The 19,039-nt window shown below is 37.7% G+C and overlaps 1 protein-coding gene and 1 long non-coding RNA gene across 2 annotated transcripts in view; one reads left to right on the top strand and one right to left on the bottom strand.

Moving 5' to 3' along the window:
- Positions 1-19,039, bottom strand: part of STIMATE (STIM activating enhancer) — a 39,763-nt gene continuing 20,724 nt past the window's right edge. The window contains exons 5-8 of the mRNA XM_026724743.2: positions 7,382-7,494; positions 5,878-5,955; positions 4,472-4,621; positions 1-690 (exon numbers count right to left, since the gene is read on the bottom strand). Coding sequence (XP_026580528.1) covers positions 574-690; positions 4,472-4,621; positions 5,878-5,955; positions 7,382-7,494 — 458 coding nt within the window. The 3' untranslated portion in view covers positions 1-573. The remainder of the gene's footprint in view (positions 691-4,471; positions 4,622-5,877; positions 5,956-7,381; positions 7,495-19,039) is intronic.
- Positions 8,696-19,039, top strand: part of LOC148126862 (uncharacterized) — a 116,693-nt gene continuing 106,349 nt past the window's right edge. The window contains exon 1 of the long non-coding RNA XR_015741655.1: positions 8,696-8,760. This is a non-coding gene — a long non-coding RNA (uncharacterized LOC148126862). The remainder of the gene's footprint in view (positions 8,761-19,039) is intronic.

The following is a 19,039-nucleotide window of genomic DNA, read 5'->3' as shown; positions in this document are numbered from 1 at the left end:
TTTTTGTTGCAAATCTGACCTTTTTAACCACATACACTAAGCAACAGTACAATTTCTTTGATAAAGAGACGCCTTAAATATCCCAGTATGAAAATATAACTTAAATATAAAAGTTTAAACAGGTTAGAAGAGATCTGGAAAAAAAAACACCTTTGCAGCCCATTAGTTCCATAGGTACCATTAATTTCTAACTGTAAAACTATTTTGCTTCAGCAGTACACTGCAAAAATTTGGGGTTTTTTTGTGATAAAACATACTGATTCAAAGTTTGTCAATCCTCCTATTACTTTCAGAGTGTCACTGAGGAACCACAGTGAAATGATGGTTTTCTATGCCTGTGTTCTGGAGGCTCCCCTCCATCTAAACCACTGTGGTGACAAGAATTTGTGAACACATACTGAGAAGAGACTCTTGCATATTTTCCATAGTGCAACTGAACAGGTAAGTGTTTCCAATGGTTGGATATTCCCTTTGATTCAGTCTTGAGGCAACAAGCATCCTATGGCCAAGTGAAAATTCACTGAGGTGGACAGATCTCTCATGAACTTGCAAGTATCCAGACTGCAGAGCCTGTCATACAGGCAGACCAAAGCGATGCTTTTTTTTCTTAACAGACTTTAAATTAGTCAGTCTCCTAAGATCTTCTTCCACGTCAGATTCCTCCATTTCATCATCTGCTGAAATTAGAATCTAAAGACAAAAAGACATGCAATTAAAATTACACCAAATTTCAACAAACATTTTGGCATTAAAGCTAACTTTCATGATTTCTCAAAGTATAATTTAAACTGGTTATTTTTCTCTGAACATATTAGCTGTATCTGAAGGAATTTAATTTATAAGTATATGTGAATATTTGTTTCTACTAAAATCATTTAGGATATACTAAGAAATTGAAATATAAATATGGTGCAGAAAGACAGACACACACAAAGACTCTGAACTGAGTAGTTCAGGATAAACAAAGCTAAGGGAATTATTAGAGGCTCTTTGGGACAGAATATGATCTCTGCCTAATTCAGGGAGATAAGCTATAGATTTCTACTGAAAACACCCTTGGTTGATCAGAAGTTCTAGGTAATCCAGTCTCAAACATTTCGTTTCTGGGAAAGTTGATTAAGAAACTGGTATCTCACCACTCCAGACACATCTGAACAATACTGATTATCTAGAAACATTTCAATTTTGCTTCTAATTGGTCTCTGGCACTGACATGCTTTGGTTGCTTTAATGGATGAATTATGCTGCTGACTGCATCTGAGGCTGGGGAGGGATGCAGACCTACTTGTTTTCCTGGAATTATAAATTGTTCTGCTGTGGATCATCCAGTGGGATTGGACTGTTTTGCAGTGATACCTGTGCTTCCTATTGCCCTATGGTGGGAAATTGATTTAGAAGACAATTATTCATTGTCTAACCATGGGTGTCCAACCTTTTGGCTTGCTTGGGCTGCAATGAGTGAAGAATTGTCTTGGATCTCATATAAAATATACAACATAAATCACACAATGATGTTAAAAGTTTACAATCTTGTGGTATAGTATTACTAGCTATCCAGGGCTGCATGCAGCCTGTGGGCCATGGGACTGGCAAACCTGATCTCAACCAGTGGTCGCCAACCAGTGGGCCGGAGACTACTGGTGGTCCATGAGAAAATTTTGGTAGTCTGCAGAGAAATGTCACCCCTAAAGCAATTAATCCAGGCTGCGCAGGAACACAAGGCTGCGCCGCCCACAAGGCCCGTGGGAACACACGGCTTGCATTGCGAACAAAATGAGGTAGTGAGGGGAGGGGGAAAAGGGCGGAGGGGGGAACTTGCACTACTTGCCCCATGCGCCTCATCTGGCCACTGGGCTGCTTCTTTCTTCTTCTGCTTTTGGCTGCAGGGAAAGCAGCAAAAGTCTTTCTTTCTCTCCCCCAAATGCCGCCAGAAATGAGTCTTTGGGATCCTGCAAGGCATCCTGCTCCAAGAGGCTGTGCTGGTGTGACAAGTCTCACAAAGACTCATTTCTGGCGGAATTTTGGTGAGACAAAGACTTCTGCTGCTTCTGCTGCTTTCCTTGAATGAAGCCAAAAGTCTCGTTCTCTCTCTTTCTCTTTCCCCCTGAGTATGGAGCTGGAGACGGTATCCTGTGATCCCAAATAAAGAATGACTGATTGGTAGGAAAACAGGGTGGGGAGTTTCCTGCAGAATTTTTTGGAGATTTTCCCAGGGTCTCTGGTCTGTGGGATATAAAATTATGAGTTTGTTCGTCCCTAAGGTACAAAAGGTTGGCAACCCCTGATCTAAACTGTTAATCTGTGGTATCCCACAGAGTTTGTCTTATTTTACCCGTTTAACATCTACATAAAATTGATTGGGGAAACCATTTGAAACTATGGAGTAAGTTGACATCAAACTATGACTTCCAATTCTTGATCAAAATATTAGTGAACCTCAACCTTTTCCCCACAGAATCCCAATTTGCTGTGAAATAAGTTGAAACTAACACAAATGATATCCACTGTTCTTTATTCTATAGTCCACAAAACAGACACTTTGCTTTTGATTTAGGATTTAACACATTCTTGTAATTAATAAACAAATTAAAATAGCATGGATATAACTATTAGTTTGCTATAACAGTTATAACAAAACCTAATATTTTGTAGCTTGCCTTTTTGAGAAAATAACTGTAATCAAATGTTTCTATAGTCCTGAACAAGACTTCTACATTTCCCAAATGGCAGTCTGTTCGCGCCTCTTAAGCAAATTACGCCATTTGTCCGAAGGGTTCCTTCTCTCAATTGTGAATCTTTTCATAGATGTTCTACTGGATTCAGATCAGAACTCATAGCAGGACCCTTCAGAGGACTCCAATATTTGTTTTCAACTATTCTTGGGTTTTCTTCAATGTACTGTATGTTTTTGGTCATTTTCTTTGCTAGAGAACCTGTGACCTGTGACTGAGACATAGCTTTAAAACACTGGACATTATGTTTTCTTCTAAAATTCCTTAATAATTCTCTGATTTCATTGCATACTGGTGCCCTGTATTAGATTTAATACCACCCCATAATATTGTGGAGATTCCTCCAAGTTTCACAGCAGGTTTTTTTTCTGCGAATCCAGAGCTGCTGTAACTTACCAAAAAGTTTTCATCTGTTCAAAGGACATTGTCCCAGAAGGACTAAATCTTGTCAACATTCATTTTAACAAATTCCAGTCAGGCTTTTTTGTGTCCACCTTTCAGAAGGAGGTTATTCCCAGGTCTTCTACCATGAAGGCAACGTAATGCGATATTGCTGTACCTTCATCTTGGAGGTTAGCCAGAATGTGTTTGGAATGTGTTTCCACCATTTGAATGTGTTTCCACCATTTAACTATAATTCTGTTGAACCTGGAATCAATTTTCCTCTTGCAGCCACATTGAGGGCAGTCAACATGATCCCAAGGACCTTAAAGGTCTTGATTATATTAGCAATCTTGGTCTCAGGAATATGAAGCTCTTTGGAGATAGCGTTGAAATTTTTACCATTCTGGGATATTATCTTATTCCTTTCTTCCTCAGACAAGTCTATGCTTTTTTTTTCTCTTTTCCAAATTTGCTGCGATGCACAATGATATAAAATGCCGGAGTACTTTTCTCCATTCAAATAGGCTGAGTGACTGCTTACGAAACAGAAGATCCCTTTGATACCAATTAAAGTAAATGTTCTATATGAGAGATCACTAAAATCCAGTATCTTTTAACTTCTAAGGGATGCAATAATGTCCATGCCATTTATGTTCAGTTATGTATCAAAAGCAGTGTCTGCTCTAATCTCTATGAACGTATTTTCTATTTGTTATTAGGAAGTTAGTCTCTGGGACTGAATTGCATGCTGCTTTAAATGGTGCTGTAGTTCATTGAAAGAGAAGTCCAAAGTCTGAAAGTTCTCAGTTGCTATTAGATAGATCTTGCAAAGAGCAAGTCTGCATTGTTAATGTTTACTGAACCAGCCATGATTACTCCTGCAACCAGTAAGCTGCTATTCAGGGTAAGGAACCCAGTTCATATAATGCCACTTATGAACAAGTTACACAGGTTGACAATTACTTATTGGATACATTTAAGATGCTGGTGTTAATGTTTCAACCCTGAATTACCTTAGGTCCTGGCTACCTGAGTGATATTCTCCCCTATTAGAGGCATGTCGGGTCTTTAAGAAGAGCAGGAGAGGCCTTTCTGAAGATGCCCTTGCTCTTGGAGACATACTTACTGGTATTCTAATTTTCAGGAATTGGTAGGTTCTGTAGCTACTCATACCTTAAGGAGAAGACCAAAGTTGCACGTCATTTGCCAGATTTTAAGTGTGAATTGAAGTCTGCTTTTAAATGCTTTACTTCCATGTTTTATTTACTTTCCGTGGCTGCCTTGGTGCTCAAAATGAACAGAAAACAGAGGAAATTAACAGATAAATTTAAAAAAAAGAAAAAAAAAGAACTTGCCTCTGACTCTGATTCCTCATGTGATGCTGCTCTCCTGTATCGGATTTTGCTCCCATTCCTTGAATCTTGACCTGATTCCTTCTCTTCAAGTTTAGCTTTTGTCTTTCCTTTCTTCATAAGGAAGTTATCAACAACCCAAAACATTAATGCCTATTAAAAAGGAGAAGTCATGTTAAGTTCCATTATCTTTCATAATGTTGGACAGTTATGAGATTCAAGGGATTTACAGTATAAGAAACCTCTATCTAAATATACCCAATTAAGATATATATATATATATATATATACTCATTAAGAAAGATGGAAACCTAAAACTGAAGTTCGCTAGATCTTTTTTCAAGTTCATAAACTCAAAAAATATAAAAAGAATTTCAATAGCTATTCAATAACTTGTAGTTTGCAAGTGGCACAAAAGTCTTTCTTTTATGCCCATAAAAGTGTGGTATCTATAAACTGGAAAGAACTGAACAAGTCAAAGACTAACAAAATGTATTTAAAAATACTATTTGTAAATTGTGTTAAAGAATCTTTAAATATAAAATCCCGCTAGTTAACTATTAAAACTAGTGGCCAAAGCAACTATTTATAAAATCATTGACACAGTAAAAATGTCTAGAATGCAAAATAAATGTATTGCAGATACTGTTTTTGAATTGTAGCTATTGTTTCATGAATGTACATATATACTACTCCTGAACTAACATGAAACCTGAGTCCCGCAAAGCCATAAAACAAGAAACTCTCCTTTGACTTTGGCTGTCATTCTTGGCCATGTGCAGGATTTGATCATAATCAAGCAACATACAAAGCAACTGAACATCCTTGCAGGATTCATTTCCCTATTTTTAAAATCTGCAGATAAAAATATCCTGAAAGCATCCTCAAGTACTATTTCCAGATGTTTAAAATGTAAACAATTCAGCTAATGATAGGTGAGATTATAGCTGCTTCAACCCTTTTAATTTAATTGCCCTTTTTCTTTTGTTCTTTTGTTTTACTGCTGTGTTTATAAATTTTGAAGTTATATTTCTCTTTAATGATGTTGCATTCATTTGTATATTTATTTTGTGGGTTAATTTGGTATCAACTAATAATTATTTCCATTCATGAAAGCAAAATGAAGGAGATAACCTGCAATTATTTTCTTTTGTATTTTTCTTAAAATCACAAACATAAAATACAATCACCATTTTTAAAACTTTTGTTTATGTAGGAATAATCTAACACCCCTGCATGCATTAAATATGAGGTTTACAAGCTACACACCAGAATTAATTAGTATTGTAAAAAATAAACTTCAAACCTATACAGCTAGCATATAGGGGTCTTGGAAGATGCCACTATATATTTGGACTCAAAATATTGCAAAACAGTTCAAATATTCAGAAGATATCATTTATACCAACATTTACAAAGAAGGGGACTATCAGCATCACAATAGCCAACTCCAACTGAGGATTCTCTATAGGGTTCAACAAAGCTATCTGCAAAGAGGAAAAATATGTTAATATCATGAAGTTATATGCATATACAACGGAATTCTGCACTTATACTAGCACTATGTGAAATAGCAGATTAATGGAGGCAATTGGGAAGAATAGGTTGGGCAGAAAACAATGCTTTTAGATTAAATTAAAAATGAGTTCCTTAATACATTACAAATTGGGTTACTTCCTTTTAAAACAGGAATCTACACAATTTAAATGCTGGCACAAAAAGGTAAATATTAACATTAACATACTTTAATCCACAGTGATTAAATAGCAGTTGCTAAAATCACATTATTGATTTTTAATTCCTTGAAAAATATAGCCTCAGCTGTTAAAGTCATCCAGATCATAGCAGCAACTTTCTTATCAGTTTCATGCAAATTTTGCTCAGTAAGTATTAATCTGAAAAGGAAAGAGAAGTAACTCATTTCTATACCTTTTATATTAGTTTATGGCATGATGGAATGATTTTAAGTTCCTGACATTGACGCACAGAGATAGTGAACTGCCCTTTAGAGCAGAGGTTTCATGTTTTAAGTTATTATTTACTTAGACCCATCATCCAAACTCTGTCAAATAAACTACACATTTTATAATTTGTCTTATAATTTGTGTTGTTCACCAAAAATGAGAAATATAAGTTCCTATTATACAGCGATAATTTGTATACATGCCTGTTTTATTCAGAAAATGTTTCTGGAGAAAAAAAGTGAGAAATGGAAAAACATCTAATGAAAAGAACATTAAGAAAATCCAGTAAGTATATTGTTATAAATTAGAGTTCACATAGAATGAAATCTACCTAAGGTTAAGGGTTGTCAACAAATGCAGTTCCATTCAGGGTAATGTCTAGCCTCTGCCTGGGCACTTCATGTCAGAAATTATTGCTCCGCTCGGTAACTGATTCCATTCAGCAAGTTTTCCTAACTTTCAGCTGGAATCTGCCTTCTTGAACTTAACATGAAATATTATCCTGCTTGAATCAGCCAAAGAGTGGGAAGCACAATCAAAACACACAGCCTAACTCTGCAGAGGCTGAGCATAAACTGGGAACGCTACAAGGGACCACGTGACAGAGGGCGGAGCATTCCCTAATAATTAAGCTCAGCCTACGCAGACGCAGACTGGAGCACCTCCCACTCTCTGGATGATCCGAGCAGCTCGAGGGAGAATCAGGGCATTAAAACCTGATTGTTAAGGATAACCAGACTTAGCTATGAAAGTTTTTATTACTTTTACTAATGCAATCTTCTCCAGCATGGTGTTTTTCAACTGTGCTGGACTACATCATCCATTCCCTGATCATGGCGTTGAGAGCTTGAGGTCCAAATTGGAGAACACAGCACACATACATAAAAAATATATTGCTAATTCACTTATTATTGAATATAGTTTAAAAAAAGAAACAAAAACTTCAAACCTCTTTCCACTGAGGTATTAGGAGGACTATAATTATGATCGTTTTCTCAAACATCATGATAATTATGTACAATGCACACTGGCCTACCCAAGCACGACATTGCAATGGGTCACCTGCAAAAGAAAATATAAATGGTTAATACAGCTAAAGAAGCTAACAACTGTGTTGACATATATCACAAAATTCTGCACTACAGTGTGTTGGTCTTCACTTTAGATGTGAGTTATCATTTTTATACTAGAATTTTATTCATTGATTTAATTTGTATAGCCACCCGTCTCACTTAAGTGGCTTTGAATAGCTCACAAGAATCATTTGTTATCAGTTATAGTCTTGTGCAAAAGACCCAGGCATGGTATTTCAGAATTCTGGGCCCTGGAATTTGAGTCCAAGAATTCAAAGTCCTTTGTTACATTCCCCCCTCTCCCTATTGACTACAAGATTTCCTTATTTCAGATGAGTAAGTATAAATAGGAATTACACTGTTGCTTTCATTGTTAAACAACTGGGAATAATAAAAAGGGTTGCAAAGTCATTGCAAATCATTCAAAGTCATACTTGAAAATCCAGATTTACATTCTGTTTATACATGCCTTACTTAATTTGCTTTGTTTGTGTGCATGGATGTGAACAGTGTTGTATACATTTGTTTCATGAGTGTAGAAATTGAATAGCACAAATGTAGAAATACTATTTTTCCATATAGAATCCTTGTGTATTTGAATTTACATGGCCAGTCATCTCAGCAATGCAAATTAACAGGACAATATAAATATGATGCAGTAGTAGTAGTAGTAGTAGTAGTAGTAGTAGTAAAATACTGTTCTCAATCAACCAACACAAAATGGCTCTTAAACACACCATTTACTAGTAATGTGAGATCCAATTAATTGGACTTCAATACAATGAAATAATAAAAAAGTGAATTAATAAAATTAAGAGTACTCTAATTTGTTAAATATATGTTATTTCATTTAGTCATTTTGTTCTAGAAGAATTGTATATTTGGAAATGGTATTTGTACTCAGACGACACAACGTTTAAAGATGGATTGTTTATATAAAATAAAATAAAAAAATATGAAAAAAGGACAACAAAAATAGTCTGCCCATGTTTTTATGGTTGCAAAGCAAGTTATAACTTAAGGCTAGAAGGAACACACTGTATGGTACAATGTTATGGCTCAGTGCTTGCCAGGAGAGAGGGATTCTTCCCTGAGGGGGACCTTGGAAGAGAGTCTTTTTAGTAGCCACTCCCACTGTTTTGAATCTCTTTCTGGCAGAAACTGAGTCAGCTTGTTTCTCCTGGACTCTAGGAAAATGTTGAAGATTGCCATATTCCATATTAGAGAATATCGTGCCTAAAAATAGAATTCACAGGTACAAGATATTTCTATTTCCTAGGATTTTATAGTTTATTTTGGCTTTTTTTCTTATATGTTTGAGGGTTTACATTGAAATTGTTAGCATATGAACAAAGTAAATATAATTTAAGAAATATAAACAGTGTGGATGAAGGTACTCTTATTTTATCTATTATATAAAAAATATTGGTTTATCAAATAACCTGTAGTTAACTTAGTTTACACAAAATATTTCAGCATAAAAATGGCTTAGAATGAGAATTTTTCTGTAGCTATACAAAAGTTGTCTTAATATTTGAATTAGACAAATATTCAATCTGGAATATTCTTGAAGTTCTTAGAAAAAGTTTTGTAATCCCATTTAGGATTAATTTGTTTTTGTTTTTGTTTTGCCTTCAAATGTACAGTCTTTGATACTCTGCATAAAACATTGCTGGATTGTAACTATTGTAAAGATTAGCTTTCATTGTAGAATATTTGGTGATTTTAATCATTAAACAATTAAAAAAACCAATTTTTCTAAAAAATTGTGTTGCCTAAACTACAAATAAAACCTGTAAAAAAATCTGGCTGAGGACTCAGGAAATGTGGACAAGAATCAAAAGAAGGAACAAGGTATTAGCAACAAGACAACATGTAAAAGTTTGCAAATGCAATTTACTATGCTATAAGTTAATTACAATGAGATCAAATCTACATATCAACTACTGTTGACAAAATCTTTTTTTCCTAAGACACTTCAAATGCAGACACACAACTCAACTTGAGAACTAAGCAATGGAAAATCAAATACTTTTAAACAGCTGCAATGCAAAATGGATCTCAGCCATTTCCTTTTCTGGAAAGGCTTTAAAAGACATGCTCCAGATAGTTTACTAGCTAGTCTTGATGTTTATAATATTTATATCTGTGCTACATAATACTTAAGCATTTCAACAATTTCTGATGAAAGTTAGTAAATAAACTTGCATTTTCATTTCCAAACCCATTTAGACTATTAGATAAAAGTTAGTTATAAATTGGAATATAGTGGTACTTAAAAGTTTGTGAAGGTTTTTAATATTTCTGCATAAATAGGACCTAAAATGTGACGTGTTTTTCACATAAGTCCTAAAGCTAGATAAAAATAACACAGTTAAACAAAAAAGCCAAAGGCATTATACTTGATTGATAATTATCTAAAGCAGTGGTTCCCAAAGTGGGCGGTACCACCCCCTGGGGGGCAGTGGGATGCCTTAGGGGCACGCTAATAGGCAAGGAGGCCGGCAGGGGGGCGCTAAGAGGTGGCAGGGGGGCGTTCGAGGCCCTGCAGGGTCACCCCATTGACTGTTGCACCACTCCGCTCGATGCACTGCATTGTAATGGGCTCCAGGAGGAGGAGGAGGGGATGGAGTAAAGTGCACTAAATTTGAGTGTGCTGCACAGGTGCTGCAAGAGCAGCGAACAGCCATGGAGCCGGCTGTGGTGGGGCCTGGAGGGTGCGCACGAGAGGAAAAGGAGGGGAGAGAGAGGAAGGAAGCCTCCACCATCGTTTGCGCTCATTCCTCAGCCAGCCTGGATTTCCAAAAACTCGACCAAGAAGAAAGAAAAGAAGCTTCTCACACTCTCGGAAAGTCCTGTGGTCTCTACTTGGAGCTCTTCACTAACCTTTTTTCTTCCTTCCTTTTGGAAATCCGGGATAGCTGAGGAACAAGCGGAAGCTGCGGTGGAGGCTTCCCTCCTCCCCCTCTCATTCTTTAGCCTAGCCCAGATTTCCAAAAGGAAGAAAGAAAAGGGGACAGCAAAGAGCCCCAAGGAGAGCACGCAGGGCTTTCCGAGAGAGTGAGAAGAGACACACACACACACAGAGAGAGAGAGAGAGAGAGAGAGAGAGAGAGAGAGACACAAAGGGAGGGACAGATTCAGCTCAATTCAGCTCTGTCTGCTCCCCTCTCTCTGTCTTTGCCCAGTTTTGCAAGGATCCAGCAGCGATCTAAGGCAGCAACCTCTTAGCACTGTGAGGTAACAGCCTGACTGTCACTCCTCTTGGAATGCAAGGTTTATTTTTGTATCTTTCCAGAGACAGAAAGAACATGGCCAAATTTCCTTACAGTTATTCCCTGGGTGTGGGAGTTGGGAAGGGGGGGGGAGTGGGGGAGAAGGAGGGAGGAAGAGGCATAGAGAGAGAGAAAGAAAGAGAGTTAGAGGAGAGAGAGAGAAGGAGAGGGAGAAAGAAAGAGAGATGAGCAGGAGGAAAGGAGGGAGAGGGAGCTAGAGGGAGACAGATAGAGATAGGAGGGAGGAGAGAGAGAGAGAGAGAGAGCAACCTGTTCCCCATAGAAAACACAGAAAACCAGAAAACCTGGGGGGTCATGTGACTCAGTGGGAGTGACATTGAGTTGCCATGCCCACCCATGTCTTGGGGCTCCGAGTGTTTTGTTTTCTGTGGGAAACAGGTCCAAATGGCTCTTTGAGTGTTTAAGGTTCCTGACCTAGGGGGAGGCAGAGGAAGGGGGGCTTTGATCACATGCCCAATATCCAGGATCCTGCTCAGCCAAGCCCGCCCCTTTTTGTAGCTGCCGTGCCTGACAGCAAATTCACTGGGTGCCCCTACTGCCAGGGATCAGCCTCCCAAGCTGCCCCCCCCACATCGTAGAGGGCGATGCTGTTCCCTCCTTTCTGGAGCAGGGCAGAGTTGAGGAAGCCCAGAGCAGGCAGCTTTGCTCTACTTTCGCAATGTGCCGTCGCTGCATTCAACACGCCAGCTCCGCAGGCTCACCCCATTGAGCCCCTTGCACCTTTCCGTGAATGGGGTGAGCCTGCGGAGCCGGCGCCTCGAATGCCTCCCTGCCACGTCTTAGCGCCAAGGGGGCTGGCAGAAAGGCGCTAAAAGGCGGCAGGAGGGTGTTCGAGGTGCCAGCACTGCAGGCTTACCCCATTGACTGTTGTACTACTCCGGAGCTGGCGCCTCAAATGAGGTGATGGCGGCTTTGCTTTACTTTTCCAAAGTGCCGCCGCTGTTGCGTTCTGTCTATTTGTCTGTCTATCCATCCATACTTCCATCCAAAAGGTCTGTCTGTCTGTCTGTCTGTCTGTCTGTCTGTCTTCCTTCCTTCCTGCCTACCTACCTGCCTGCCTGCCTTTCTGTCTAGCTACCTACCTACCTATCTACCAATACCTACCTACCTATCCATCCATCCATCCATCCATCCAAAAGGTCTGTCTGTCTGTCTTCCTGCCTACTTGTCTTCCTGCCTACTTGCCTGCCTGCCTACCTACCTATCTACCAATATATCTATCTACGTACCTACCTACCTGTCTCTCTCTCTCTCTCTGTCTCTCTATCTATCCATCCATCCATGTTCGAAGTGCCGGCCTCGCAGGCACATTGGGAAAGTAGAGCAAAGCCAGTCTGGGAGGGAGGGAGGAGAGAAAGAGAGAGAGAGAGAGACCTGATGCATCAGTTTGAAATGAGGCCTAGTTTAGACTGAGGCCCTTTTCCACATTGAAACATCTTTGCCAGCACATTGAAACATTTTTGGCTTCTATTAAAGGTTTTGTGGACGAAACATGGTCAAGACTATCAGGAAACTCTCACATTTTGTTGAGGCTTTAAACAGGATCCATTGGACCAGATCTCTACCCTAAAAAATTACTTTTCCCCAATGTTTTAAAGTGCCAATTCTGAAGAAGGCAAAACCAAAATGTACTGGTAAATTATAAGGAGAACACACACACACACACTCCCTTCTAACCCTGCTGGAGCAGATGACTGGACTAGAATAGATATCTCATTATCTTTCTCCTCCCTCCCTCCCTCCTTATTTCTTTTTCTTTCTCTCCCTTCCTTCCAACCCCCCTATTTCTTCATCTGTCCGTTTTTCTTTCTTTCCCTTTTCTCTTTCTTTCCTTCCTTCTCTCTCTCTTTCTTTTCTCTCTGTCTCTTTCCCTCTCTCAGGCTCACCCCTTTGACTTGGTGCACTGCTTCACTCGGACTTGCTTGGGCAGGTCCCTCCAATGCAGCAGGCTCAATAGGGTGGACCTGCGGGGCTGGCACCTAAAACACGGCAGTGGTGGCACGTTTGAAAAGTCGAGCAAAGCCAGAGGTCGATAATTTTTGCTGCAAAGAATCACAAAAGCTTTTGGGTTGTGCACAAGAAGGGACACACATGTCAATGCAATTCAGCAACATAAAATAAAGAAATAAAAATAAAACAAATCAACAAGAATCAGCAAAGCATCTCTGATTAGATTTTATTCACTACTAGAATCTAATCAGAGATGTTTTGCCGATTCTAGTCCAATGACCTACTCCAGCAGGGTTAGAAGGTAGTGTGTGTATATGTGTGTGCATGGCTGTCAAAACTCCAAAAACAGGTCAAATAGTTCTGGGGAGGCCAGTCATAAATTAGAACACTTGCTAAAAAAACCAGCCATTAAATGAGGACCACTTGTATTTGGTTTGCCAGTCACCTGGCCACACTCCCCAGTCACATGACCAAACCACACCTATCCGGTCATGTGACCAGCAAGCCATGCCCAGCCAGCAAGCCACACCAGCAAACCACATGACCAGCAAGCCACGCCCACCCACTCGTGACCAGCAAACCATGCCCTCAAATTAGGCCACGCCCATAGAAATTTAAATCCCACCCCTGGGTGGGGGGCATTGAGGATGAGTTTGTAGCGCAAAGGGGGCGGTGGACTGAAAAATTTTGGGAAGCACTGATCTAAAGCTACATATCTGTGGGTGGCCAAAGTATCTTAATCTTTAGGTTATCAGTTCATTTGAAGGGAGAATTAGAGCCAGAATCACCCAATGGATGACAATGAGGGGTTCTACTTTATTTAAAGAATAGGATTCTGGTATTCACTGTCTGATCTTGACAACACAGGTTATGTAGAAGTGTGTCATGGTTTAAACAAAGGAGATTGTTGAGGATTTCCAAAATATAATTGTTGATGCTTTTGATGCTGGTTGATGCTCACAAGGATGCTCACTAGGCTGGAAAGTTTACAAAACTATTTCCAAAGAATTTGGACTTCTCTACAATCCAAACAGTAGCCAGGCAGCTCTTGCACAACGAAAGAAACAATTATTGTCTTTATAACAGGTGCTGTCCTTTGCTTTTCACCTTCTGAAGGTGTGGACAGTGACACATGTTTGTTATTATCATTTTTGTAGAAATGATGAGTTGTTAAATTAAAGCTGGGATACTTCCAGGAATTTCCTGATAGTAATTTCACTGAACTCAATGGGACCAAATTTCCAAAAAAGTATGGACTGGATTAGAATGTAAATCAACTTCTGGAGCATATCCTACTATTGAAATCACAGCAAAACAAATAGGCCCTAGCTTTAGAAAATTAAACATAATTCACATGTCACATTCAGGGGTCTCCAACCTTGGCAACTTGTGCATTTCAACTCCCAGAATTCAACACTGAGAGTTGAGGTCCAAAAGTCTTAAAGTTGCCAAGGTTGGAGACTTCTGCATTATAGAACCCCTAGATGGAAATTGCCTCTATAATAAAAAAAGTTTCACATCTCCAATGATCCTTTTTATCCTCAGTTTGCTTTAATTTCACATGCCCAAAAACACATTTGGCAAACTAAAAGAATTTCAGCTTTAAGTAGAACAGAAGAAACAATTTTCTTTTCTTTGGGAGAAATTAAGCTTAAAGATGAGTCTAGGAAACTAAATCTTGGTAACTGAATCTGTTACTCTTACCATTTTGTTAATTTGAGCCTCCTGGCACATTATGGTGCTTAGAGAAGTATGAAGAGGCTAAAATAATTTATTTCAATATTTGCATACCAACTTTACTTTTTAAAACCTAAGAATGGTTAATACTAAAAGTCCTTTTCTCTTTTTGCAATATCTATTCCTCTTGCTGCTGGGATTCCCCTACTAGATTAATGTTGTATTAAATAGGCTGAAAGCCAAAGCAAAAATTAAGTTCATCAGATTGAAATCTATCGTGACAGAAACACTCTTAGGCTTTCCCATCCTTCCTATTGCAAAAATATGCAAACTTGGATGGAATCTGTTAGAATAGAGGTCTAGCAATCAACATGAAGTATGTTTTTAAATTAGGAATAGGAGGAAAGGCTTGCAAATCATTTTCTAAAACTGAAAGCCAAAAACAATGCAAAATGAGACATTCCAACTAATGCACAGGAATTGATGTTCAATCTGCCCAGTTTTATAGTCGGTTGACTATTTATAAGATATACGTTCTGCACAGGGCAACTAAATTGGTTACTAACACCTCCACTGACTAACAGTGGATTAAGAAACCAGATTACACAATATAAAATATATAACCACTGGATGAATGTATAAGATTAAATTATAATGAAAATTTGGAATATCTCGCATAGAATGATGGAAAAATAGTTTAGTCAAATGAATGATTAATGATTGATAATACATAAGCACATGTTAGATTGATAAGGTGAGAATTTATACAACTTGTGAGTAATGGCAAAAAAAAGGATAGCACAAAAGATTGTAACCAACTGTATGTATATAATTGAAAGATGGTTGTATGTGTTTATGTCTTGTTTGTATGTTTGTTGTAAAAAATAAAAAATATATATGGCATTCAGCTTTGTTCGGGTATGTAAGTACCCGCGAAAACTTAAGAAAACATACACACACATACATACATACACACACACACACATATATACACATACATACATACATACATACATACATACATACAAGAAACCAGATTACAAAACTACTTTTTACTTTAAAGATCAGTGTAGTTTTTGAGAACAGAAATGACACTCTCCCACTCTTTTAAGTATCCTTGTCAGTCTGGGAGAGATTTAGAGGATTGTGTGCAGCCATCTTACAGAGTTGTGAAACCATTACTGCTCCTAACCAGTGCTGGTGGATCTATTTCAAATTAAAGTTAACTAACAGTTAACTGCAATAAGATGAAATGCTATGTTGCTGTATGATTAAAGCTGTTAAAGAGAGGGTAAAATCTGGGTAGGGACCGAAACGCTTTACCTTGTTCTTGACCTACGTCACCTTTATAGAATTGCATTTACAGTGAACCAAAATGGAATTCTTATTTGTCACATATCACAAGCATGCATTTTCAACTCAGGTAGTGTTGCTCTGTTTTGAACTAAGCTTCTACACAATTAAAAGAGCAGCATTTCTCCAGAAGCCCAAACACCCGGCACAGCCTGCTCAAGTGCAACTTAATCTGCTATAATACCGTGCATATGTTATGCTGTCAACTCTCTTCTTGAGAGACTGGCAAATGAAACTTATATGCAAATGGGCTTTCAGTCTAAGAAATGAGTTATTGTCCAGAAATAACAAACACTGAATCACTAGGGATCAAGTACTATGTCCAGGAAAACAGATGAGCTCACAGAAGACAAACAATCTGAAAATTCAAGGAAGGTTAAAAATGTTTCATTACGTTAATGTTGAGACAAGCAAATGCTGGTTTTATTATTCATACATATGAAATGAAATATTCCATTCACTGACCACTAACTTATTTCAGGCTCTCCTTTTGACCTACACAATGCTATCATTTTCCATCACTGTATCAGATAATCATGTAACTGGCATTAGGAAAACCAATATTTCAGACCCAGCCCTACTTATATTTGACATGCTCAGATTGTTTCTGTATTTCGGCCTTGCAAAGAAGCACTCAGTGAGATACCAATCCCTCTCTGTGCTCTCTCAACCCAACCTTCCACTTTATAACCTTAGAAGGGTCTTTATCTTACCAGAAAAGAAAAAAATAAGGAGAGGGACAGGACATTGTATTCGTCCTATGTGTTACCAATTCAGTCTCCTTCACAATTGCCACACCCTGAAGGCAGCTAGAATAGCATTGGGTGTTAGGAGGGAGGCTCACAGATAACACCCCACCTCCAATTCAATTCAATTCAATCCAAGGAAATATAATATAAAACAATAGTAGCAGAGGTGGTATTCAGCAGGTTCTGACCAGTTCTGTTCTATTCGGAAATTCTGAATAGTTCGGAGAACCGGCAAATACCACCCCTGACTAGAGATTTTACAGTATCCTTCCCCTGCCATGCCCACTAAGCCATGCCCACAGAACCAGTAGTAGAAAAAAATTGAATTCCACCACTGAACAGTAGAAAGCAGATGCTACTTGTGCTACTATTCTTTTTGAATCATCAAACTGAACATTGCCTCTTAAAATAAAATCTATTCTGTGTTTGTAAAAACAAATTGTATCAAATTATAAGGCTACCGCATTCCAGTGTTTAATTTGTATAAATAAAATGAGGGTGTTACTTGATTCATATAACATTTTATATATTACTTTTCTAATATATAAGCATCACTCAGGACAGCTAGTAACATTAAAACGATAGGAAGGCTGAAAAAGAAAGCAAGAAAATGAAGTGTTTTGGTTTTAAATAGCATTTCAGCTACTGGAAGTATCCCTTATCCTGCATAGGAAACCATACTGTTTTCTGGAATAATGACTGTTTTGTTGAATTTAATTAGATTCTCTACACTCAAATTTTCAGAATAGGACTCTTCTGAACATAGAGAGGTAGATACAACATTTAGGTCATTTAAAGTTAGATCCTCATAGAATTCCTAATGTTCTCTCCTACTCTTCAGTGTTTTATATCTGTATGGAAAATCCAAACAATGAATATACTCAATAGCTATATTTCTATATTATAGCTAGAATATGTTCAAGAAAACAGAAAATTGCAATTAATATTATATGAACTTAAGAATCATTCTGGATCACTCTGGCATCCTATTTTTACATTCACCAGGCAGATGCCATGGTAAGACTAGTAGCACACTAAAACGTCTTTTCTTACATTCCTCAGCAAATGAAAGACATATTCTCTATGACACTGGAGGTGATATATAATTATTATGATGAATTGTCATGCATAACTAGTTGGAATGTTCTGAACAGAAGTTTTCTAAATATGCCATAATTTTTGAAAATATTTTTTAGGAATAGAGTTGCAAAATGAAAATGCCTGTTCTGGACAATTTTACTGTTGCTTTCTGGCAAACCATTTTAAAAAGTGAGGATGCTTTCCAAAGAAGCATTTACATTTCATTGTTTTTTTTAAAAAATGAAGTCAGACATTCTATTAAGCATACTTAAAATCAATTGTTACATCTCAGCCAACCCTGCACCACTGAATGCCAGCTCTAATTTTAAATTAGAATTCTATATCTGTGATATTCTGAAACTCTGACAAAATGTTTGTGTGTGTAATGTGTGTGTGGTGTGTTATGTTATTCCCTTTTGCAATGTTATGTTTGTTATGTTATTTAAAGCACAGAAACAAAATGGTAAGCCATAAAGATCCGAGATAAGAAAAGGAAACAGCGCTAGATCAACTGTATATCCACTTAGTTCAAAGCACTTCATTATCTTCTTATCCTTGCAAACCATCCATGCTGTCACCACATCACTTCATATGTGGCTCTTTATTCTTTAAATTTCTCACCTCCCTATCTTTGTGGATCTCATTCATTTTCATCCAGCTACAGTTTTCCCCATGGTTCAACAAAGTCATTCTTACTTCCTATCTCTGTTTTTGAAAGGACTTCAAGATAGGAAAGAAAGAAGTGAGCTGTTAAAGGAGGACCTGCAGAAAAGATTGCAAGCTCTGAGAAATAGGGAAGACGTAAGCCCATCTTGATTATTTTTAGTATAAATTGGGACTGGGGAAAACTTTCAAGATTCTGTTATTCCATCTGGCTACAATAAATAGTGTTCCTGGAATTGTTCCTGCAGTGCCTATTTCTTGACTTGCCTACCTTGGAGGGCTAATAGTTTTGCAATTTGATCTACTTTTTCTTTTCTATCCAAACCGTTACAACGATTTTTTTCTGTCCTGCTTGCTTACTTTTGTATTGAATGTATCACTTCAGTATCCATTTATTACTGACCCTGTTTTCCGCCTCTTCAGCCCTTTTTAAATAATCTATTCCACTTTCACCCACTTCAATGATTTTTTTCTAATTTTTATTTTAAATGATATAATCCGTTCTCACTTCTATGTAATAAAACTATGCTTGTTTTTATTTATTGTTTACAACAACCATATGCTATTCATTACTTTTTTAAACCAAAGTTTCCATTTTAATCAATATGCTGCCAAAGCAGAGTCATATATTACACAAAGTCATATACTTATTCTATTTTTTTATCATTTATATATAAATGACAATCATTCATTCCATTTTCCCTGCCAAACACCACCACCTGCAAATTTATGTATTTAATACATAAATGTTCAGATTCATGCTTTT

Source organism: Pseudonaja textilis, chromosome 2 (assembly GCF_049901715.1).
Source record: "Pseudonaja textilis isolate UNSWEBS1 chromosome 2, rPseTex1.2, whole genome shotgun sequence".
Classification (NCBI taxonomy): domain Eukaryota; kingdom Metazoa; phylum Chordata; class Lepidosauria; order Squamata; family Elapidae; genus Pseudonaja; species Pseudonaja textilis.
Note: the sequence above shows the minus strand (reverse complement) of the source record. Positions and strands in the feature narration are given on the sequence as shown.